This window comes from Electrona antarctica (genome assembly GCF_951216825.1).
Source record: "Electrona antarctica genome assembly, chromosome: 14".
NCBI classification, from domain to species: Eukaryota; Metazoa; Chordata; class Actinopteri; order Myctophiformes; family Myctophidae; genus Electrona; species Electrona antarctica.
The window spans coordinates 18,414,484-18,440,692 of NC_136795.1; the positions used below are offsets into that span (position 1 = coordinate 18,414,484).

The following is a 26,209-nucleotide window of genomic DNA, read 5'->3' on the forward strand; positions in this document are numbered from 1 at the left end:
AGAGTCAGAGAGAGGGAGAGAGACCTCTAGCAGGGGATAAGAGAACAGGCAGAAGGGAGCGAAGATAAACAAACCTAGATGGAGAGCTAGATAGCTACAGAAACATAGAACGTTTATCAACCAAGTTAAACAGTGAACGACAGGCCATTTATTTTAATCTACACGAGAGCAAAAGAGAGAGACATTCAACAGTCCAGGAACAATACTCTGGACGGGAGAGCAAAGCAAAAGGGGATAAGAGTGGGGGAGAATAAAATTAATCTGACCCGGTCTTGAAGGAATACCTGCAGTGGAAAAACATAAGGGAGAACTCAAACCGATCTAGGACTGAATAAAGAGTGGACTGAAGAACACAAACATCTGAAATCGGCCTCTGAATCCCAGTTTCAGGTAATGTTTTTCTGAATAATACACACAAACTCTCTCTCTCTCTCTCTCTCTCTCTCTCTCTCTCTCTCTCTCTCTCTCTCTCTCTCTCTCACTCTCTCACTCTCTCACTCTCTCACTCACTCACTCACTCACTCACACACTCACGCACACGCGCACACACGCACACACACTTTTTTTCATCTTCTACTTGTATGACTCCTGTCACATAGTAAGGGTCAATAGACAGCAAAGCAGTGAATATTTATAAATAAGCCCCTTCAGTGTGAGGCAGGAATCACTCTGAATGGGTTGTTTATTTATCATAAACATGACCGCCTAACTGCACACCATCCCACTTATTACACGGCTACTGAAGAAATAATAAAAGTATATTAAATGATTTCATTGATTTAAAATGGATTTCATTGCTTCTGCTAAAGAAAACGCTATGTTAGATTCTACAGTTGCTTGCCACAGTTGTTGCAAATGAGCTTGATTGTGAACGGACTGTTATTGTGCACAGAGGTCTGTTATCGAGAAATAAAAGACTGACGAATGCAGTGATTGACCAATCAGAAGTGAGCATCCAACCAAGCCGTCTAAATAAAGTAATAAATCCCAGACAATATTTCTTTGAAGGCAAGGCTTTGGGAACCCTACAGTTTAGACACATGTGAACGCTTCTCTCCTAGAAGCCAGAAACCACAGAACAGAGACTTGAAAGCGTGATGTCACTGAGATGTCAAATCTGGTGTTGTTCCAAAGAGCAGTGGTTCTCCTCAGACATTATAATTTCAATGATCCCCCCAGTTTGCTGGTGGATCAGAGGTCATGGACCCCCATATCTCTGAGTTACCAACCCATAAGGGTTTTGTCAATCATCCAGCTGGGGACCCCCTGGAACACCTTCAAGGACCCCTAGGGGTCCTCGGAACCCCCCCTCCAACACACACACACACACACACACACACACACACACACACACACACACACACACACACACACACACACACACACACACACACACACACACACACACACACACACACACACACACACTATTATGTTACCACACAGGGGAGATTTGGAATGTCAAACCACACAGCTAATATTTCAAGAACAAAATCTATAAATGGTGTTATTTTGTAGCATCTTGTGGTATTGTCAGCATGCACTTTAGATTCTCATTTTTAGCATTGTCAACCAAAGCTTAACCACCGAAGCCACAGTACTTTGGTGTACAACAAATAGTGAAAATGTAAATAAAACTGACAATTTTTTCATTTTCATTTTCACAAAATATATAGGGACACCAGGGTTAATGTGGTTCATTTATACTTATCTACAAGCTAACATGTTGCATCAAAAGAACACAATATAAATCATCCTTTTTCTGTGCCAGTGACTGCATGTGTAGATTCTCTGGTTCATGGTTATTGGCTTTGAAAGAGAGTCCATATATACTATAGAGACTTCATTCCTAGACAATAGGAATGACACACATGATCATTTTTAAAGCCATAGTTTGTTCTACTGACTAAAGTACATCACTGTGTTTTTATAAGCAGGCCATGATAACAGTAAATGGAATAAGATGATTATTTACTCCTTTACTTCCAATATTTTCCTCTGTTATAGTAAGTCCATTGTTCTGCAGCAAGAACTCTCGAAGCACTAGAACCTTGCTTTTGAAGTACCACACAACAGAATTGTATTGCACTTAAAATGAATGTTTTTCCACTTGGGTGCATTCCTTGAGATTTGTTGCGGTGGGGGTGGTGTGTGGGGGTGCGTGGGGGTGTGGGGAGGGGGTGTGTGAGCTATACCTTAAACTATGTGGTGAGTCACAGCTCTGACCCTCCATTGGTCAGGGTAAACGGCCCCCGCAGCCTGGCGGTGGTTAACACAATTAAGAGCTCTCAGCCAGGGAGGGAGGGGGGTTCCTTCCTGTCAGCAGCTCTACTTCCTGTGGTGGGAACAGGTCGCTGGACTCTGCAGTTAAGACAGGGACCTGGAATGATAGAATGAGCTTACGCTGCAAATATGCTGCTGTTGTTGTGGACACAAACACACACACCAATGTAAAGTACACCACACTACACTATATGCTGCCCCTATTGTTTGCAAAAGAAACACACACACACACACACCAATGTAAAGTACAAAACACACACACACACACACACACACACACACACACAAACACAAACGCTGCCCCTATTGTTTGCAAAATGATTACGTCTTAGATATTGGTCGTTTAGTTTTTTATTTAATTACTTTCAGTTTCCGGTGTACTGTAAATGTGTTGCCTCTGATGTATACCAACATGCAAATATGCACATGTGTGTGCGTGCAAACACATGCAAACAAACACATGCTAACCACAGTGACACACCACAACAAACCCATAAGACGCCCCCCGCAGTCAGCTTATTTCACCACACTAACCCACATCTCATGCACCCACAAACACACAGGAAACACACATAGCTGAATGCTATGGATGTGAATAAAAATGTTTCGCCACTGAAGTCACTGAAGTAATTTTCCAACAATGAAATGTATTTCTCTCTCTCCCGCTGTTACTGCTGTCTGTCTGTCTGTCTGTCTGTCTGTCTGTCTGTCTGTCTGTCTGTCTGTCTGTCGGTCGGTCGGTCGGTCGGTCGCTCACTCACTGTCTTTCTCTCACAGAATGTCGGCATCTCGGAAGTGTCTGTGCTGCGTCAAATACCTGATGTTTGTCTTCAACCTCATCTTCTGGGTCAGTATCTGGGAATACATTTTTGGTTTTATTTACCACTAATCTTACAGAGGCAGTATGCAAACTAAATACATGTACAATATACGTACTGTACGGATGGTTTTAAGTACTGTTCACATAAATAAATGCATGGTTTGAGGAACACATACTGTACATCATCTGACTACCATTTCTACTTTGACTGGGCTGCATTTAAAACATTTAAAGATTGTTCTTTACACATCACACAGTTACAAAGAACAGCCTATAAAGCCTTTATCACTTCATAAAAATAATGAACCTTCCGACTTTGGATGAGTATCAGAGCAAGTGAGTCGAGGCAATAAGTCCCATTTACAGTTAAAGTGTTTCTGTAGTTTCAACTACATCATACTTTGTATCAAAGACATTCATATGTACTTTTGTGTTTGATGCTAAGCAAATACTGCCAATGTGGACCTTTACACAAGTACTATTGCTACCACTACTTAAAAGGATTTGTTTACTTAAGACAACACTAAATTAGCTTCAATGTCATCCTATATATTCCCAATGCAACTGAGAGCAAGCTTTTGTAGAAAACAGACCTAAATCTCGGTGTGGCACTTTTCCACACCAGCAAGCTCTGAATTATGCACAATACATTCTATACTGCCACAGATAAACTAGTTCCAGGCATCTGAATTAGACTGGAATAAGCCAACCCAAAATGGGCTGTGAAGTCAATGTGAAACAGGCTGTGATCAAGGGGGTATAACTGAATTAAAGCAAGGTTTGGCGCCACAGCGGCATGTTAAATCCAGGCTCAGTAATGGTGAACATGTGCTCGTTGGTAAGAGCATATGGAAATGAGCTTAGGTGGTCCCCTGTGCCAACGTTCTGTTTATGTAGGTCAAACAGGGGCCGATGATTATACCTTGGGGCCTGGAATCCAGCTTGGAAAGAAATTAGCATAGCTTCTCCACTGCCACATTTTCTACACAAGACTTACGCCAGGGGTTGCTTTTTGTATGAGAAGTATATCTTTTGGCATAAGGCGACTGCCAAAATAGCTTCTTGTTACAGCAGCTTGAGATTTGCCTCACCTGGAATCAGATTCCTTTGCCGTTTCACTGGACATTCGCTGGACTCCTAGCTTCAGTTCAGAGGTTCTGCCAAACATTCCTCCTCCCATCCAGTACTTTCTGCCATGGTTGGAAGGATCATTTAAAGTGCAGTAGCTTAAGGCAGTATAGTTTCAAACCTTTTGTGCAAAAGGCACACCAATGGGCAAGCCAAAGTGCACACCTCTATTCATAGTGAAAATAGTCAATTTACAGCTACTTTTGCTATTTTTCAACATTTGTGGAAAATAAGGAAATCAATAAAACATTTAGCCTATAATGACACGCCCAATATAGAGATGACTGGTTGAAATATATAATTGATGGTGCGATTTTATACAAATATAAATCGGTGCCAATATAAATCGGGCTTAATGGTTTCCTAATAAAACACTCAACTCTGGTCCTCTGTCCGTCCCTTCCTCCACCCTCCAGCTCGGAGGGTGTGGCTTATTTGGTGTAGGGGTGTGGCTGTCCTTCACGCAGGCGGAGTTCTCCTCGCTGCCGCTGTCCTTCCCCTCGCTCTCGGCTGCCAATCTGCTGCTGGTTGCTGGGGGGGTTACCATGGTGACGGGTTTCCTGGGATGCCTCGGCGCTCTGAAGGAGCAGCGGTGCCTTCTGATGACTGTGAGTGACATCCCTGCACAACAAAGTTATTCTATTCTGTATATAGAAAAATCACACTCGTATGAAGAGAGGGGCGCCCTTATCGTCATACATCACATTCCATGCTCAGCCAATCAAATCCTCAATATGGGGTACACACATTGCTCATCCAATCAAATCATTACTATGGGGTGCTCACAAAGCTTGGCATAGGAGGGGCTAGCGGCCCTCAATAATATGCCATTGAGCATATTAGACATCGAGTTGAATCTGTGGTAATTTCATGGAGTAAAACTATGACGACAAAGTGTTTCTTGACTACCTTTTTTCACTGACGAAAACGAAATAAAAACTAAGCTATGATGACTAAAACTATATATTGACAATGTCTGAATGTCGTCTCGTCAACAAATAAAAACTAGACTAAAAGGGAGAGGAGATCCAGTAGAACTACAGTAAGACGAGACATTTCATGCTTGGTTGTCGTCTATTTTCGGAGCGTACACACACACACACACACACACACACACACACACACACACACACACACACACACACACACACACACACACACACACACACACACACACACACACACACACACACACACACACACACACACACACACACACACACACACACACACACACACACACACACACACACACACACACACACACACACACACACACACACACACACACACACACACACACACACACACACACACACACACACACAGCTGGAACTCACTTCCATTCTCTCCCTCTGCAGTTCTTTGTGATCCTGTTGCTCTTGGTGCTGACGGAGGTGACTCTTGCAGTGATCATCCACCTGTTCCACAACAAGGTTAGTCCAACGTCTGCATTCATTTAACTCTGAGAGGGTACAAATGAACGCTGTACTGATGCCATTCTTGCCTTACCGATTCCAATATACAGGCAACGTGTGAGTACCCATCCGATACCAATACATAATCACACGTAGCAGTGCTAACTTTCTCTCCTGCTCTACTATTAGAAAGAACAGGCTGGGAGGCAGCCGTTAACCCATTCAAACTGGGAAAGCATCTTGATAAGCATCTTCAATCTTGAAAGTGTGGAAACTACTGATTTAGAAAGCATCTATATATAAATGCACCATGTCTCTGTCTGTCCGTCTGTACGTACAGTACGTGTGTACGGCTGTAACTCGAGAACCGTTCTCCCCACCGACTTCAAATTCAACACGCGTTCCACACACCCACAGGGAGTACCAGTACCACACACCCACAGGGAGTACCAGTACCGCACACCCACAGGGAGTACCAGTACCACACACCCACAGGGAGTACCAGTACCACACACCCACAGGGAGTACCAGTACCACACACCCACAGGGAGTACCAGTACCGCACACCCACAGGGAGTACCAGTACCACACACCCACAGGGAGTACCAGTACCACACACCCACAGGGAGTACCAGTACCACACACCCACAGGGAGTACCAGTACCAGCGACACACGCGTTCCACACACCCACAGGGAGTACCAGTACCAGCATTGTAGGCATTATCGACAGCTTTTCCGATACTGGTATTGGTATCGGTACAACTCTAGTACAAAATACACATTTGTATCCTCTCAGAGTTACAAATGGATACTGTGTATCTCCCGACTATGCCATCGTAAAATTACCAAACCCATATTTTAAAGCAAATATGCGTTTTCATTCTATTTTGAGGGGCGCTAGTCCCTCCAATGCATGGCTTTCCGAAATTACATCATGTGGCAGGCTGTTTAGAACTTAAAAATCACACCCGTGTGAAGTGAGGGGCGCTAATATATTAAAGTCTAACTCATGTTGCTATGATTAGGTGATGTAATGATGATGTAAAACAAACGGTGTCAAAGCAAACATTAAATTCTCTTTATTGTTAATGGGATTTAATGTTTGTGTTAGGGACAATACAAGATGACGTAAACTTTCCCTTCATTGTCAATGGCGTTTTTAAAACAAACATTGAACTAAAACAAACATTAATTTCTCTTCGTTGTGAATGGCGTTTTTAAAACAAACATTGAACTAAAAACGAACATTAAACCTTATATAGGAGGGGCTAGCGCCCCTCAAAAATCCCCATCGCCAGCCAAGTCCATGGATTTTAATGTTTGTTTAGGGTAGTTATGATGTAATTTAGTCAAGTCTATGGACTTTACTGTTTGTTTAGGGCAGTAAATGACAACATAAGACACTTTTCATTTTTCATGACATGAGAACATCAACATGCCCCCCAAATTCTGGGCGCCCCTCACTTCACACAAGTGTGATTTCTATTTTGTACACTCATACAGCACCAGTGCAGGCTATTTTTAGGGGGGGACTTCATGAAACGTTGACCTTGACTCTGCAAACTCTTAAGTAGGCCTACATGTTGTGTGATTCACATGAAAGAGCTCAAACTGGGCGTCAGCCAGAAACATCAGACGTCCACTGTAAGGTTACTGTGCTTTTTACTGTCAAATTCAGAGAGTATAGGGTTAGAGCAGGACATTCCAACTGTTCCAGGATATGCTGTTGTTGAATATCAGGGACATTATGAGTACTGGCTCTATCGCACAATGCTGAGCCCTCCCAGTCCCTTAGCCTTTACAATGCTGAATCCATGGCCATGGTCTCCCAGCTCTCCCAGGCAAGAGACAGGGGAAAATGCATCCTTGTTAGAGGAAGCAAGGCTTCCGCATCACACTTCCTGCACTGGATTTTGCTTCTCCAGTGGTCGAGTCGCTTGGCTAAGCAACAAAATGGATGACTTACAGCTGCTGACCGGCACCAATTGTTTTCTCTCCTAGTCCTACACACTATATTGTCTGTGAAACTTAACTATATCAGAAGTGCATACAACCATTCATGCTGGAGAATTCAATAAAAATGGTTTTCTTCCTCATGTCCGGCCAGCTTCTCACGTCTTTCCAGTGGGTGGTGCAGAAGAGTGTAGCAGCATCCGGTTAGGCCACATGCCCACATCTCCAGTACATTGTAGCTACATCTCATGATACGTTCCATGTTTTGGGATTCATCAGACACACGCATCAGAGGTTGTTATTTTCCATTTCTTCATGGAGGCCTTGTAGCCTCCTTCGTTCTGGCGGAGTAAACCCTGCCTACGTCAACATGTCTTGTTCTTGGTCTCTCTGTTCCTGGTATATTCCTGGTATGTGACCTGGTTATGTCATCTTGACCTAGAGCCTGATTATGATCTTGCCTCTTAAGCCAGACAGCTCCTCCACAATCTTTCAATGCTACAAACGGAAGCTCTGTTTGTCATATGATGCTAAGAAGAAAGCTTAGCCACCTCATTTCATCTTGTTTCACTAGCAACCAAAGTTTTGTTTTTACGGCATGGCTCTGTAGGAGGCAGACATGTTTAGAAGAAGGTCTGTGTATCTGTGTCTCCAGTCCAGATATCACAAACTGCCTGGAACAATCATTTATTGTGCACACTGCCAGTAGGCCACAGAAGAACCTGCACAAATCTTCTCCACGTTTTATATTATTTTAAATATTTAACTTTAATTAAAATGTAATTCAACAGGGCTCTGATCAGGCTGAGCATGCTGCTCTGAGATTGTAGATTAGCAATTCTTATAATCTTTGGGGAAAAACAGACAGAGACCAAAAAAATCCTCTAGATACCTCCTCAACTACCTTCCCCGTCCGTCAACCTACTATACTGCTATTATCAGTTACTGTACTATGTATTATTGCCCATCAGCGTCACTCAGACAACACAACTTGGATCATTTAATGATTTCACTTTCTAGTAGGACTGCAAGACCTTCAGTACAACTCTGCCAAAGTTAATATACTGCTTTACGCATTCATAACGACAGAAAGTTAACATAATGCATGTATTTTAGTTCAAGCTGTCCACATAATATACACCTGTCTGGTCTCATCAGTTATCATTAAATTATCTTAAACTGTCAAAAGGAACGTGAATCTCTACCACCACTGACTGTACAGTATGTATAGCCTATTGCATCTTGTGAATAAATAGCACCTGAATAGTAGTTGAATGAATGGAGTGCGCTATCCTCATATAATAAGGCTATTAATGCATTGTGTTGATCAACTGAGTTTAAATTGATGATTCTAAACAATTCACTGTCAATGATACACAGAACCTGCATGCCTCAAATAACCTAATGGTCTGCCTTTCTTACTTTCTCTTTCTCTCAGCTGGACGACAAAGCTCAAAACGATTTAAAAGAGGGAATGAAGGTTTACAGAAGCGATGAAGGACTAACAAAATCCTGGGACAATGTCCAGAGAATGGTGAGGAATTCTCCCTCTGTGGTGCTTATACAGTATACACTAGCTAAGTGATTTAAGCATCACTTACATCACCCGACAGATGAGTTCCATCTGCATTGGAGATGTGACTGTAAAAATGTCCAGATACGTTCAGTTACTGCAGTTTACATCAACATTTATCCAACCTGCAGGTGCAGCTATAGAACAAGCTTCAGTTCCCAGATGGACAACATAAGAAATCTGAAATAAAAAGATGAACCACGGTTGTTTCTCTGTAGCCTGACATAATCAGACTAATACAGAGAAAATCAGTTCACTCTGGCACATTTGTCTGGTTTCCAGGCTAGTTTCTCTGATCCTAGATCAAATAAAGCCTGAGTTATGCTTAGATGCACGCCAGTGTCGCACACTTACCGTAATATAGCAGATCTACAATCTCACGTAGAAGTAGAAGTAAATGTAGAAGTAAATGTATCAATACCACAATCTAGAAATACTTTGTTACAAGTAAAAGGCTGGTACAAAAGTATTGGCACCAAAATGTACTTAGAAAGTACAAGTTCAATATGTATAACTTTTTTGTTTAAATAGTTGATCTACAAGCTCAATGATGCATGTATGTTTTGTAAAAAATAATCTAACTAGTAAGTGCAGTTTTCAAATTATTGTAGTGGAGTAAATTTGCTTCTGAGATGTAGTGGAGTAGAATTAAAAGTAAAAAGTGTTGAAAATTGGAAATACTCCAGTAAAGTTAAGATATTTCAAATGTGTACTTAAGAACAATACTTGAGTACATGCACTTACTTCACACTACTGGACTTGATCTCTCTCTGTCTGTCTCTCCCTCTCAGTTCAAATGCTGCGGTGTGTCAGATAAAACAGATTGGTATGACGTGCTGAACGGCACGCTACCCTCATCGTGCTGTTCTGACGGGATGACGCACTGCGTGGATGGATGGAGCGAGGTCAGTCTGCTGCTTATAGCCACATGTGTTCTGGGTCAAACAGTCAGAACAGTCAGAACAGTCCAACACTCGGTGAAAATCTAAATAGACAATCTACAAGCTCTCAGCGTGTCACATTGCGACGCATTGTGAGCTTGTGTAGATCGGCTATATTTTTCAAAGAGATTTGGTGAGGGGGAGATCAGAGTACAGACCCATGGGGGACCGTGGCAAATGAAGTATATAGGGTTTAATTTAAGTGGTTAACTTTTTCCAGATGTGTGTGCGTATTCACATGTTGAAAGAATGTCAGCAATGGATCACGCTGTGACAATGCTAGCTAGTTCTTTTCTTTTGCCATGTTCTTGCAACACCGCCAGTCGTACTTCATCTGCCAACCCTTCATGCTTTAACAACCCATCCAGCTTTAATTCCCTCTTTCTGTCACACCCTGCAACCCATCCTTCTCTCTCTTCCGTCAAATCCATAAACGATTCCATCCATCATGGTTTGCCAATACGAGATGACACGCCGGTCGAGACTCAAGGCACGAGGCCATCAGCTGTTCGGCACAGCCAGTAACTGGGCTCGTGGCACACTTAGGCATGCCTCACGAGTCTTAAGGCCTGGCACGCCTGGCTGTATAAATCATGTGTTAACAAAAACAAACGCTCCTCTTCCAAAACCATCCCTGGAAAAACAATATCTCACTCTATCCATCCATCTGTCAACACCGCTTCCTTTTATCACTCGATCTCGTTGCTCAATATCTGTGTCTCCGCTCCCTTCTCTCTACAGCCATGTTACCAGAAAGCCCGGCAGTGGCTGTTAGACAACATCCGTTCAGTGATGGTGTTTGGAGTGTGTATCGGCATTGTGCAGGTAGTTAACCTTTACTTTTTTCAGTTTATTTTTATTCAATAGTTCTGGGTGTTTAAATATACATGCTGGAAGCATTCTGTAGAATGTCAATGTTTTGCTGGTGATTGGAGGGTATATTTTTGACTGGCTTGCAAATGATATTTCAGTTTGCACTGAAATTTGTCTTGCGACCAAGCGGCATTGTACAAACACATACAAACATTTAACATAACACAGAGAACAGAAAAGAAAACACAATTACATACTTAATAATATAAAGGCAAGACCAATGTCCACAGCTCAGTCTACTCCTGGCCCAAATCCTGATTAAGCCTCAAAGTCGACTGATGGACAAAGGACCTCTTAGTCTTTAGTCTGACCTTATTGTATGCATTGCTGGAACACCATCTCCTTCCAGAAGGCAGCAACGTATACAGTACATATACTATATTCTCTCCATATTGAGAATTGTGACTTTAAGGCTACAGACAAACATCCATACCAGCTGGTATATACAGTACTGAATAACTCACAATCACAGAAGTGAAAAACGAAAGAGGAATCCATCTACTAGCACCAAAAGATCTTAAACGGCGAAGGAAATAGATTCTTTGCTTTGTTTTCTTACACACCGTTCAATCTGATCTTTCCACGACAAAAGATGATCTATTACTACTCTACTCCTATGTATATGAACATACTTGGTTGATCTGTTCACTATGAATAGTAATGGGGGATCTGTGTGTCTCTAGTGGCCGGGCGTTCTGGCCATGTTTGTGGGTGGGAAGCCAGGTGGAGAAGGTGAGCTCTGTCGTTGCACTAGTGACACCTACAGGTTGGACGAGGTACCTGTTAGTATGGAGCAGAACTGAGAGGGATAGCAAACTCACTACGCTGGTGACAGTGAAATAAATAAAGCAGCCGGTGACTCCATGTGTATCAGAGGAGACACGGTTGTCTACTCTACTACACCGTCCCCAGAGCAATGGTACGCATTAGCAGCAGTGTACTGTCAAAGTATGTGTTGTGTTGTGTACACATGGATGGGGGGAATTGGCATAACTGAAGAGAAACAATTAATAAAGTAAAATAACTGAAAAGTAGTAGAAGAAATGAAGAAATCTGCATAATAAACAGCTTTTCTTTTATACCCACTATCGCCAACTGCCACTATTTATTTGAAGTTATTGTCATAATTTCTCATACCTGTGTTTGCCGTTTTCTCTCTTTGTCAGCTCCTGGCCTTGGTTTTCTCTCTGTTGATGTACTGTCAAATACTGCGTGCTGAGAAGTATATGGACTGACCCCAAACCAGACTCTCACAGGCTCCTGGAATGGGAAAGCTAATTATGAACTGCTCTGGGATCAGATAACATCAACAGCCTGAAATCATCATCTACACAATATTCAACACATGATCCCAAGTTGTGACTCGTGATTGCATCTGTTAAGATACAGTGGTAAAATCCTTAGTGTTAAAACACTTACAGTTCTGAACTTTGGGTGGGAGACTGGACGTGTGTCACCGTTGTCCCCTGCCCTATTGGTAATACCAAAGGTCACAATGTCAGCGTTTTCTGTCTGAAAAATTGCATCGTTTTTGAAACCCTGAATAATTAACAAAGGGAAGTTATAAAGATAAACTGCACTAAAATAGAGATTGTTTGCTTTAAAACTCTCCAGTTGTTTTTCCCTGATGTACAAAATGGTCTGTGTAGATTTGTTTGAGTAGCTTTAACTGAATAGAAATAAGGTAACACTGCACTAAAACATGGATTCACTGCTTTCCAAACGTACACAATGTGTTTTTTCCACCTGCTCCCAAACTGACACAATGGTTTTTTTTTCAACCGACAAGAACTCCTGTATTAATATGCACAGTGCACACACCTGTGGCCACATTGTGCCACTCTAGTTTCTCTGCAATGTGTATTCAAGGAGAGTTATGTAGTCCATCACATACAATTTCACTTGCTTATCCTGTATGGGGTATGATTTCTAATGAATGGCTATTTTCCCCGATTCCATGAAATTGGTATAAAACGTCTGGGTTTCCGAGGCTATGAAATTGGTATCACTACCTGAAAATGACATTTCTGTTTACTAAAGGAAAGACGGTGAGACCCCATTACTGAACAAACACTAGCAATGATCTGGATTATAGAGGCAACAACAAAATATCACAGCTGCTTTAAAAACAATACAGTGCAATTCATAAGCAGTTTGTTAGGGTCTGATTTAGTCAATGCTTGTTCATAGACAAATCCAATTCATGTTAATTTAACAGATTTTTAACTGTGTACATACTGTAACCACCATTAATCTTTCATATTACAAATGGAACTGTATTTGTAGCACCTTTTAGATTACAGATAGGAAAACAGCATTCAACAAAAATCTGTTTTTACTTGATGAATGGCACTCAGGTGGCACAAGATCTTGCGGACCACCACAGAGGTTGTGGGTTCGAATCCACCATGGTGCATCCAGCTTTGTCAGGGGAGGGGAGGGAAGGGAAGGCAGGCGGGGTGGGTGATATTGGTCATTGCACTCCTACGGGCGAAGACGAAGACCCTACGTCCTCTTAGTGGGGGCCCCTCACTGACAGGTGAGTCAGTGGGATACAATCATACAACAGAAGTAACACTACAGAAATATTTGTGGGGAGGAATTAATTGGCATAACGACAAAATTGGGCAGAAGAAAGGGGTTACAAAATAATTGGCTCTAAATATGTACAGATGTGTGTCAATATTGAAATACCTGTCACCAACTCCAGCGAAGAAAATATTACCTAAATGAATGTGTAGCAGCCTTTCTTATTTTTGTTTTATGATTTCTGTTGGACTTTACCAAAAACAGTGTCATTTGTTATGCTTTTAGAGTGATAGATGACATGAATGTGCATATTTTATCAAATACACCACAATTAATGTACATCTGTGGTTATGAATGTAGTAGTTGATTCCTGTTCAAATAAAAGTACATGCTTGTATTAATGCCATTATAAGATGTTATTGTAGATGTCTTCTTTAGTGGGACATACTATATTAAAATACTGTATATCTGGACTCAACATTGTAGCCTTTAAAATGTGGGATTCATTCAGTGCATTTGAGGGGTACATACACAGTAGATTGTAGAATCCATGTACACATTTGTAACTTGAGTGTACAAAAACAGAACCAAATGGATTATTTGGTTCCATTTAAGCACCGTCGGATAGAATCAAAATAAGACTGACGATTGTAATGTACTGTACTGTAATGTAATGTACTGTTATTCACATCATATGGTCATTTTTTTTTTTTTTATCAAAATTTGTAAATATTTGAGACATTTCTATAAAGTAGTAGAGAAACCAAACAACATTAAATAATGTCTTTAAAATACTTTTATATAAAATAAGTAAAAAAAACATCTCAAATTCTATACATGATGATTTTCAACAAATAAATACAGATGTAGTGGCAAACATTAGGTCACAGACCCCATTGGATTCAATTTAGGTTTTTTAATCTCTGGGATCCCAATCTACCCTCAGTGTTAATCTAACTCTGAAACGTGTATAAATTGAATCAAATGGACCATTTGGTTACAACTCTGAGTTACACACCCGTAAAAATCCATTTAGTTCCTAATCATTTGCTGTGGACACCCTCGACGTCTTTTTTTTTTTAAATTAATTTTAATCCCATGATTTTGTAACCCATTTTTCACCCGTGTCAATTATCTAATGTGATCGTGGGCTCTACACACCCTCCGCCAACCTGGGGAGAGCAACGGACTTGAACTCATGCTTCCTTCATGCATGAGTGTCGAAGTCACTCCTTCACACCTGACGGGGAGTTTCCCTAGTTGGACATAGCGCGTGGAAGGAACACGTTATTCCAACCAGTTCCTTTCCCCTCCATCAGGCGCCCCGGCTGGCCAGGGGGAGGCAGTTTTCCCCTTAGACCATCTTAACTATCAGTTCTGGTTCCCAAACCTTTTAGCTCGAGTCGAGACCAAAGAGACGTTGTATGTCTCTCCGGGACCCAAACTAATGAAAATAGCAGAGCTTTTATTTAAAAAATAAATACAAATATATTTACTCATGAAACATAAAAATGGGTCCCGACAGCAAGTAGTCTTGCAGCCATCCTAAATATTGCTAACATTGCTACCTGAGGATATCCAGTTTACCTTTGTGTGACACTTGTCTTTTCAACCAAGTATAAATTAGGCTTTAACATTTGAAACATGTAAGTGGTCAGCGCAAAAAAACCCAACTTAAATGTAAGGCTATTAATAATAATGGTGGGTTTTGACATACATTCTTTAACTTTACTATACAATTATTTTGACCAGGAAGTCCTAATGAGAACTGTTTTGCAATAGACCTGGCCAAGGCAGCAGCCGTAAAAAATTAAATAACACATGATCAAAAGCAACACATGTTGTATACAAAATATCCACAATAAAATAAAAGAACAGCTGTTCAATCCAGCTTCCTCCATCATCACATTCTTCATGAAGTCCTCAAATATATCACTGGATATAAATGTTAGATCTTTCTGTAGATTACTACATGGCCAAGGTGCATACTAGGAAAATACTGTATTTGTATACAGCCTATATGAAGTCCTCAAGACGGAAATCCGTCCTGGGGACGGAAAACTTTAACCCGTGTTCCCCCAAAAACTGTACTGGGTGCAATTGACGCATCAATTTTGTTTTGTGCAATCCAAAGGAAATAAAGACAATTCCCTGGAAACATCACGGTAACCACAGAGGAAAGGGTGCCAATTTAAAGATGATTATACTGTATGTTATAGGTGATTTGTCACCTATAACATTAGCTAAAAGATCAAAGTTTGAAATGGTACCTTCATTTATAGATTTTTATGTCACTGATTTAATTGTCCATTTGTGTCCAAGATCCAGCTTTTAGTACAGCCAAAAGTCTAGAAACCCTGCGGTTACGTTATATATTTTGTTTGTCCGTCCGGGCCGGGGTCTCCCAGGGGTCTGTAATTGGACCCCTCCCTTTTCCCTCTACAACAAATCTCTTAGCAGATTTACAAACAATGCATTGCAAAAAAAAATAAAAGAAAAAAGGATAGATTGATCTATAAAACATAAACAAACATTACAACCCAGGGTTTCTAAACATTAGTTGAAGTCCTAATCAATCATGTATCGCTAGTCCCCAATGTTTCAAACACAAGTCAAAATAACTTATTTGGGTGAACAGAAAGGACTCCCAGTTCAGGATTAATCGGATAAACTCCATAAAACCCTGAAATACCTCACAAATACTTAAATATAAACATCCCTTTAAGAAGTTAGGTTTCTTTGAGACTTGTGTCATAGTGACCCTGGCTATTTAATCCAGGAAGACCTTAAGAGGAAACACTAATTCATGTCTTTACTGTAAACATATTATGCCTCTTATACCATGCCCGTAGAGAATACTCGATTCTGATTGGCTGTTGATTGTGCTTATTTTCAGGTGGCTGCATAATTTACATTGCCTTGCTCTTACATTTGAAATTAATTATGCATAATTAAATAAAATATTGAAGCTAATATTAGCAGCAATCTATCCATCTATTTCAATATAACGTTCAAAGGTTTGGGGTGTAATATAAAATGTATGTGTTGATATACGTTTTGAATATTTCTGTAAAAGATGGGACAATTATTGACTGTCAGTTGGTACTAATTATAACGTCGTAACTAGGGCTTCTCCTACTTGCTGGAGAAGTAAGGTAACATTTTTTTTAATGTTATAATATAGTGCCAACAAAGTGTAAAGAGCATATTGCCCCAGAATATGAATAAACACTGCTTATATTTCAAATGCTAGTGGTCATGGTATAAGCAGACAATGAACTCTGAGAGATGTGGTTATAGAAAAATAACTTGAATCTGGATAATTAGCTTCCATATCATACATACTATTTCCATAACCACACAGCTCATCGTTATTATCCCTTTCATTTCGTTCCTCGTCATGAATTTGATATTTCCAATAATAAATACAGACATCATCTCATGTAGTGTCAGTGGTGCAGATTGAAACGTTCACTCTGCTGTACACCTTTATCACCTGGAAAAACATGACGACGGCGATAGTCACATGGGTGCACTTGTTTAGGCACTGCTAGTCAAACTCCAAGTCAGACAGGGCGGACCACGACCAGGCGTGCTGTGATAATCGGGTGTATGTGAAAAGCAGTCAGCACACATTAGGATTCCAATCTGTCGTCTCCTGATCGAGAGCCCAAACTGTAGTTGTAGCTGGTTACTGACTAAAATCTGAATGAGCCCCGGCAACAGCTAGTCATGGAATGTTTATGTCTAGGAGTTGAGTGCACCCAATGTGTCACCAAAGCATTACAGTGTCACTTGCTTCATACCCCTCCACTTTGGCTTATTTTCTATACAGTAGGCGGGGGAGGGGCTGAAAGTGTGTTACATTACTATTTAAACCTGAGTGGCGGAAGTGATCGTCCAAGCGGCATGAAGGCTCTTCATGTTCAGTCATACTCCAACTCCACAGCCTCTTCTAAAACTACGATGTTCTCCTGCACACAAACAATAAAGGAATAAAGGAATAAACTAGGATAATGATACTGGATGATTGATATAAAAGGGTCAATGTAATCTGGGGAATGTGGATCTCTAATGACCAACATATATTAGAAGTAATAAATACAAATAGGAAAATATACACATATGGATGGACCGATGTGCATAAGACACATATATAAAAATATTCCCAATGTCCAAGAGGACAAAATCCAGTGTAAGACAACACAAGAATGAACTGGATTATCATTAACCACGTAAACCCAACTTCATAATGACATGCCCAAAATAGGCATAAGAAATAGGTTCTTAATAACATCGCTCACCCATCCTCCTTGTTTCTTCACCCATGGTGCAAAGGTCTCCATGTAGCGCTCAGCGTATCCCTGCATGCGCTGGGTGCCTGTGGCTGTCACCACGCGCCGTGACACTTCCATGGTGATGGCCACGCGCCGCAGCGTGGGACTGGCCGGTGCCGGCGTGGGTGGAGGCGTGGCCACCTCGCTGCTGGCGAAGGTGTCCAGGAGCTTGGCGAAGGACGGGTAGGAGAGACGGGTCAGTGATGATCTCAGGAATTGATCTGACTGGATCTGATGAAAGAGGGACGAGAGGATAGGCTGTTGGGTAAGACAAAAGCAACGCATACAGGTGCATTTGATTGGACGACAGCCGACCGATCACGTGCATGTGTGTAAATGAAGACCTATATATACTCTATGCCAAGCGGAGATAGGCATAACACAAAATAATCTGCAACTGCAATACACAAATATATCTGGTGTTAATATGCGCTACATAGATGTGCTCTGCGCGGCACATTCCTGAGCAGTGCACGGTAGGGGGACCATTGCCCGTCAGTGAATGACGAGATATCAGTCAACAAAGTAGAATGTACATTGTACATACCTTCTTGTTGATGGCGTCCGCCTCCATGGACAGTACCTGGATCAGCTTCTGTAACACTGCCTCCTTGTCAGCTGTTGGAGAATGAAGTTACAGTTATAGGTAGTGTTGCCAGATTTTGTGAGAAAAACCAGGCTATTTGAAAATAGCATTAACCCGCAACTACCAATATTTAAAAATGTCTTATAATAAGCAGACTATTCTAGAGTTTAAGGAATGATGGGCCAAACCACATGTCTATGCAAAGACATGGGTAAAAAGACAATTTTAACCAGTACAGATACTGTTGTTTTCAGTATCATCCAATCAATCCTGAGGAAAAGAATCAGTGACTAGTATCCACCCCAAAAATACGGATCGGAGCATCCCTAATGAACATTGACGTTTGTGCAACTGTATGTTTGTACGCTGCTTATAAAAAAATCAAGTCTTTTGCACATCTACAAAGATGACAGGTGCGTAGGAGAAGACCGAACAATGGCCCAAACGTACTGAAAGAAAAAACTCCTGCACACTGTCCGCAAATGCAAGAAAATATTTTATGGGATTCATCTTGTGTTTGTATTGCAATACATATACATGCAATACTTAAGTCATGTCTTTTGTGAAGTGTGTGTTGTCAAAGTACATAGGCGTGCGTGCGTGCGTGCGTGCGTGCGTGCGTGCGTGCGTGCTCACCAGGTGGAGGTTTGTCAGAGGGTGCAGGCTTGGGCTGACTTGGCAGTGTGCAGGGTGCGGGACTGGGTCTCTTTATACTCTTCATACTGTGGGACCTCTTGGCCAGCTTGTCCAGCCTCTCTGCCACCTCCTCGTAGAACTCTGGAGGGTGATCTACAAAGCACGACAATACACCTTCATATCAGCACTTGACAAACAAGGAGAGATTTGATACATCTGAATAAAGAAAGACTTCGACGCCGTGCAAGTAACCTTAAGCTACATTCAAATATAGATTGTTCGAGCAGCGCGATTACATACGTACAAAGTCATCACACAGCATTTCATGCTTTTCTCTCCTGATCAGCGCTACTGGTCTTATACACACACAATGATATACAGACATGAGGTGACATGAGGCCTGAGTGGCCAATGGCCATTATAAACAAGAGCACAAACAATCAGTACGGGTCTTGGGCATTTTCCGTTATTTTGGGCTATGGTAGACCGTGAAGACCTCTACTTTGTTGTACGATTATATTTTTTTGAATTATTAAAATGGATAAGTTCTGATAGTTATTGAATCGCTCATTTCGATTGACTGTTGCAGCCCTAGTTTCTATCATAAGACGATGGAGATCACTCACTGGGAGAGACGGGGGACTTGGCGGGCTCTGGGACTTCTCTCTTGGGTATATCCAGCGATGTGGGCCTCTGAGGACGGCCATCTTCTTTCTCTTTGTCCTCCTTCTTGTCTTTGTCCTCTTTCTTGTCTTTGTCCTCCTTCTTGTCTTTGTCCTTCGACTTGATCTTGAAGAAGTCAGAGATCTGCTTCCGCAGCTTCTTCTTCTTCTTCTTCACCTTCTTCTGTTCCTTGCCGCCGTCTTCCTCTGACGATGTCGAGGATGGAGACAGGAAGTCGCCCTGCGAATGGAAACGACAACATCGTTTACAGTTCAAAATTATGCTAAAAATACAACTGCTCAAAAGCTCACTTTGAGAATTTCCTTCATAATCAACAGCATGAAAGGCTGGAACACAAAGACAGCCCCTAACAGGGCAACCAGACTATTGTTTTTGTAAATTTGGATACTTTGGCACACTACTCCTCCCACAGTTTTTGCCGCACACACTCGAGCCATATGTCAAATCGACCGGCTTCATCGGGAATCATGTGCTTGTATTTTGCTAAGAGATCCGTTGTATAGTTTAATTGATGATTAATTAATTAGTTCTCCATAGACTTATAATGGGGAAGCCCACTTTATGTTTTGGCTTATAACTCAAATACAAATATAATTTGTGTATTTTACCCTGGAATCCAGGGCAAAATTTTTGCCCTGGATTCATTGGGTCATGACGCATCTCCCCATATAGGGCACGCCCATTTGTGTCAGGATAGATTTTCCGCCATTTTGAATTTTCTTCAAAACACACTTTTATTTTCTGATTCTACAGATTGTGTCCAAATCTCACAGAAATCGGTACACATGATCTCTGGACCTATCGGACCGCGTTTTAATTTTAAAAAATTGTCCGTATCGTTCGGCCTTAATCGTCGTCCGAACACGAACGGAATGTCCAATCCATCCCAAATTTGAATCAGATGTCGCGGGTGGTTTAATCAACCAAAAGCCAAAAGCGATCCCATTTTCATCCATAGGGGGCACCGCAAATGCGAAAAAGTTAACCGTTTCTTGCAGAAAAATGATTTTTGGGGGGATAAATCCCCTCCGAATTACTTACGCATGATCGCAGGGGTGACGCGACATTGTAATTGGCTGGCAATATCAGTGGGAGGGGCATATCTAAGCCACTGCGGCAACCACACTTTGCAATTTTTTAAAATTGCGACTTAAAATTGCGACCTTTCTAGTTAACACTGTAGGTGTTGCAATATCTCACAGAAATAGTCCAGCTTTGAGGGATGTGTTTGTGACTGTCGCGGTACGTGCGTGTGCGTGTGTGTGTGTGTGTGTGTGTGCTGCGCAACAGTGACACTTGGTGGTGAAAATAAACACTATTTCGGTGCTCGGATGGACCCAGCCAGCCAGGGACACACATTGCTGGGCAATGGAGTGGCTGCACCACTCAAAAAAATGGGTGGTTCTATCAAGTTAAGTTTTCAAACTGTATACTACAACTGAATAAATGTGAAATGTCAGCACCTCAATAAGAAACATTGGAAAAGAAACGTCATCCTTACATCGAGTTGATCCCTGATATGCTGCACAGCAGGGCTGACGCCGTTCTGCTGTCCATCTCTCTCCAGGGTGCTGTTTGAGGACTGAGGGAGGTCGCCATCTTTGACAGGGCGGCGTACGGCTGTTGGAATACGCTTGATCCGCTTCTTGATGGTGCTCTTCCTCTCGTCCGCCGAGCCGTCGCCCTCATCCTGAGAATTTCGTCTGTGATGTGGGAAGTATAAAGGCACAAGAATTAGGTGCCAACTTGAGATGCACCATTATGTCAAAGCAGAGGGAAGTGATGTTAATGACATATGAGAGAGATAAGTCAAGGTTTTAGCTTTGCTTGTGTTAGTTTGATGACATCTGATTGAAGTTAAATTTGGATCTTTTCAAATAAAAATGGATGTGATAGATAGGCCTGTCACAATAATTACATAATCGCAATTATTTGAGCTAATGACAATTATTTTGGATAATTATCACAATCTTCCATGTTGAAAAAGATTCATAGTATACATTTTCAAAACATTTCCAAAAATAGCAGATCTACAAACGTACAACGCGTCACACGCTTGTAGATCAGCCATTTCCAAAAAGTTTTTAGATGCAATTTAGGTTGAAGAGATGAGTCAGGATATATCTGGTGAATGTACCTATATTTGTGGGGATCTTTGTAGGTGCCTCCAACCCTTCCAGGTCTCTCCTCCAAGGGGATAGATAGGCTCTTCCAGATGAAGGCTTTGAGCACCAGCCGGGTTTCGGCCTTGATCTCCACCAGGGAGATTGATGAGACCGAGGACATAGAAGAGACAGAGGTGGGGCGATCTGTGGTTTCTTCTGACATGGCTGAAGGAGAGGAACACAGAGTGACACAGTGAAGCACCAACCTAATTTATTTCTGAAAAACACAAAGTGTAATTTCCGGGTCGCAGCCAGTCACTCCATCTCCTGAGACACTGGACATTGGAAATGTAAATGCGCTAAAATGTCATGATGGAATGTGCTTGACGGAATAGCCTAGTAGACGTTTATAAAGCCTCCGGCAGCAGACAGGATAGCGAATGACTCTGTACAAATGCAAGCCTTTTTAGACAGTTTGTCACGCAAACTGGCCACCTGTGTTCTAGCTGCACCTTTCATCTTTTTTTTAATGACACTTTTGGCACCAATTATCTTTTCAGGTCTGGATTTTACCATCCTAGCGGGTTTGTTACCGTCTGTGCCCGGTCGCATTTTGCCGGACGTATCGGCCCCCTTGCCCACAACTCTTTGTTGTTCACCCTCCTGACCCCCTCCCCTGGCATCTCCAGCCCAGACCCTGTCACCCTCCAACGGCTTCCGTTGTTCTTGCTCATCATCTGTCCCCAATGCACTTCTGAACTCCGTTCAACTCGGAGAGGGACAGAGACATAATACAGATTAGCGGTTTTGTTGAGCAATCCCACAGGTGCTTTCGATGAAGGGGCAAGTGAGTTTAGAAGAACTGGGTCGGGAAGGAGAGAGTGCAGGGAAAACGGGCCGTGACACTCAGAGGGAAGGAGTATATGGCGAAGGCATTTCAGTAGGGAGGGGCTGCAGTGTCTGGAGAGATGGGAGTGTGTGTATGTAGAGAGAGAGAAAAAGGCAGGGGTTGGTGCGACGGGCCATGGCTGCCGGTGCAGGGGAGCAGGGTGAGGGAATGAGTGAGTGGGCCTAGGCTATTTTCTGCCATTACAGTGACAAACAAAAACAGACTCATTACAACAATTTACAATTTAGGCATTTAGCAGACGCTCTTAATCCAGAGCGACAGTTTTGCAATTGCTTTGTGACTCAACTAATGAACCTTTAACAGATTACTCAATTACAATACAGCCCACTTTTAGGTCCCGACTCAAACCCGAATGAATATATTTGGATCAGACCGGAGTGGAATATTGTATTCCAATTGAGGCGTTTGTTTACATGAGCATATTTTTTTTCTAAATGAGCAGTCATTCTAAGTGGAATATACCTACCTCAATGTAAACACAGTCACTGGCTGAGAGACACTAGACTAGACATAAAAATATACTGCAAATTCACATTCAATAGATTTCCCTTTAGAAATGAGCTGTGTGACTGTGAAGGAAGGATGTGGCGATTCATTTTTGACTGATCCGTTCAGCAGCTATCCACTTGCAATCTGGGGTTAATTTCAATCAGTGACTGTATCCCAAACATAAAGGTCACACAACAGTCATGACCCATTCTAGGTTGCGGTGCGTACGCGTTTTTATGTGTGCAATCTTTTTCTTTAAGTTTCCCACAAGCTCCCTCTCTTTTCAGAAATGTATAAAAAAAATAGCTACAAGCTTAGAACACACAATGGGACACTTGCAATTTTCACTCTTTTTGAAATAGGGCTTGAGTGATTAATTCACAATGTATCTATTTTAAGTTTGGGCCCTGGAAAGACACCATATTTCTCTTTTGGGTCTCGGGCTGATATGGTTTGGGAAAGCCTGATTTAAATCACAGTATCATAGTGATAAGCTGACACAAAGATATATCCCACATAATGGCACAGCCAGCCAGGTGAAGTGAAAGCAACACACAAAAAATACTCCTCGACGATCCAGTTGGTCAACATTTCACACATAATGTATCTAGACTCACGGCATGCCTAACGCTCCAGATAACATTTGGGACCTTGCCAGGTAGGCTGAGTGCTGATGTTTCATGTGTGTGTACTTACACACTAAGGTTTTCACTACACAAACTCAAGTCTAATTAATTACAACTAAAATACACTGGAATCACAGCATACCACTACAGTGTTGGGGACTGGATTTTGGAAGGGAAAACTCCCACGAACTTTGGTAGGTGCAACCGTGCAACATGTTTGATAACATGCCCCAGACAGGCTAATAAAGTCATGCCTTGAGGCTACCATGGATAGAATGTGTGTGTGTGTGTGTGTGTGTGTGTGTGTGTGTGTGTGTGTGCACTTTTTAGACTTAGATAGCATTTGATACAGATTTATAGCATGTTATGTAGACAGCACAATAATTGCATTGTATGTAGACATAGCACTTCATAGTATATATGTACAGCATAGTATAGTATATATGTATAGTTTATATGTACAGTGTCATTATATAGATATGTTCTAGCTACGTTCTTAGCTTACGCATGTTTCTTGATAAATGCTTTTTATATATGTGATGTATTCCCATGCTTTTGTTCTTGCTTAATGTAAATCGCTCTGGATTAAGAGCGTCTGCTAAATGCCTAAATTGTAATTCTAATTGTGTGTGTGTGTGTGTGTGTGTGTGTGTGTGTGTGTGTGTGTGTGTGTGTGTGTGTGTGTGTGTGTGTGTGTGTGTGTGTGTGTGTGTGTGTGTGTGTGTGTGTGTTAGTTATCTGGTATGGCTCCATAGAAACCACTACTACAGGAACCACACCCTTCACCTACAACAGTATGTCACAAGTCTTGTGATACACATATAGTGAAATCCACAATGTTAATTTAGACATTTTTAACTCAAACATTGTACAAAGTATACACTCAGAGTTAGAATTGCCCTAGCCATGGTTCACATGACGCTCGTACATGATAATTATGACAGTCATGTTTCAGTGCTAGAATTGCACCCCATTATGATTTTACTGTGATATCACTCGCATAAGCTGCTGCTATATAGCTTCAAAGTTTCACCTTATTTAATTAGATGAAAGACATGTGAATTTCTGAAATTAATTATTTGTAATGCAGTGTGATTCTGAATTCTGAATGTAATTTGTTACCAAAGATCAAAGACCTGCCGCCATTCATGACATCAAGCACATACATACTGTACATACTTACACCAGGAATGGTAAATCAAACTAACTGGACTTGTACATTAATGAAACAATAAAAGTTGAATTGTTGTCACCTGCTGCTGCTGTGTGCCCGCGCAGGACTCAATGAATCACTGCTCTCCAAACTTCACCGAGGAACTTCTTTCATCACGGCTGTTTGCATGAACACCTAAACACGCACTGACTGGATCTATAAACAACACGACACTGTATGTACTGTATGTATCTACAGATAAATAACACGAATGAATGCAGCCCTTTAACTTCCGAGTCGTCAGTCAGCTTTTAAACGCCGACGGACAGACACGGAATTACATTGCCGGGGGTGGGCTACGCTAGCTAACGTAGCTTGGCTAGCTAACCAAGATGTCCAGCAGGTAAAGTTTTGATAAAGTTCGAGTAACTTTATGAAAGGACATGGTGCTGCCGGCCGGTCGTTAATGCTCTACGTGTTACAGCAAGCAACCTCCACATTCCAGTTAGAGCGGTTGTCCGTGTTTTAAAGGGAGATTAATAACTTGTTTGAATGAGTGCCCCAGGACGCGCCGGCCGGCCGGACCTTTTTCACGCTGCCGTGTTATGTTTGTTGTTGGCAATTGGAATGCAACACACGTAGTGCGCATGCTCTGTTGCGCGAGGGTGTCGCTGGCCAAAAAGAACAGATCTACAAGCGAAGGTGCGACCAGGGTGCGACGAGTTGACGACGCGTTGTCAGCTTGTAGATCTGTTTTTTTTTGGTCAGAAACTCAGAATAGAACGAGCTACTAGCTCGACGACAGAGTACACTACAGCTGTACAGCATCTTGCAATGGGTCTGGTCCACAAGATTCGATACACCACCAAGATACCCATGTACCTGTCTAGATACTTCCTTAATGTTAACGAAGTCCACACCCACAACACCAGAGGGAGTGCAACGAACCATGTACAACCCAGATTCGGCACAAACAAGTGACTAAATTATTTTCGCTCCTATGCCACCAAAATGTGGAACGCCCTACCAACAGTCATTAAGACATGCGAATCCCTCGACTCCTTCAAAACCGCTCTCAAAGGGCACCTACGGACGGCTGCAATTCGAAACTGGCCCCCGTAAAATCTGAATCCCCCCCACTCCTTTTTCCCCTCACTGTATATG

General features: G+C 41.9%; 2 protein-coding genes and 1 long non-coding RNA gene across 3 annotated transcripts; 1 reads left to right on the forward strand and 2 right to left on the reverse strand.

Annotated features, from left to right (window-relative positions):
* Positions 1-16: 16 nt before the first annotated feature.
* tspan4b (tetraspanin 4b) lies at positions 17-13,992 on the forward strand. Its single transcript, XM_079520598.1, has 8 exons — positions 17-390; positions 3,061-3,130; positions 4,648-4,839; positions 5,593-5,667; positions 9,042-9,137; positions 9,968-10,081; positions 10,859-10,942; positions 12,157-13,992. Exons 2-8 carry the CDS (start codon positions 3,062-3,064, stop codon positions 12,223-12,225), a joined length of 699 nt encoding a protein of 232 aa, XP_079376724.1. The 5' UTR covers positions 17-390; position 3,061; the 3' UTR covers positions 12,226-13,992.
* LOC306936937 lies at positions 2,268-4,269 on the reverse strand. The gene is made up of 3 exons (XR_013791571.1): positions 4,195-4,269; positions 3,101-3,138; positions 2,268-2,380 (listed from the first exon to the last, which is right to left on the reverse strand). It is a non-coding gene; the product is annotated as an uncharacterized lncRNA (long non-coding RNA).
* Positions 13,993-14,229: 237 nt separating the features above from the next.
* bcl2l12 (BCL2 like 12) lies at positions 14,230-25,593 on the reverse strand. Its single transcript, XM_079520154.1, has 8 exons — positions 25,146-25,593; positions 21,900-22,092; positions 21,264-21,465; positions 19,705-19,981; positions 19,079-19,231; positions 18,404-18,474; positions 17,824-18,087; positions 14,230-17,493 (listed from the first exon to the last, which is right to left on the reverse strand). Exons 2-8 carry the CDS (start codon positions 22,088-22,090, stop codon positions 17,446-17,448), a joined length of 1,206 nt encoding a protein of 401 aa, XP_079376280.1. The 5' UTR covers positions 22,091-22,092; positions 25,146-25,593; the 3' UTR covers positions 14,230-17,445.
* Positions 25,594-26,209: the final 616 nt, after the last annotated feature.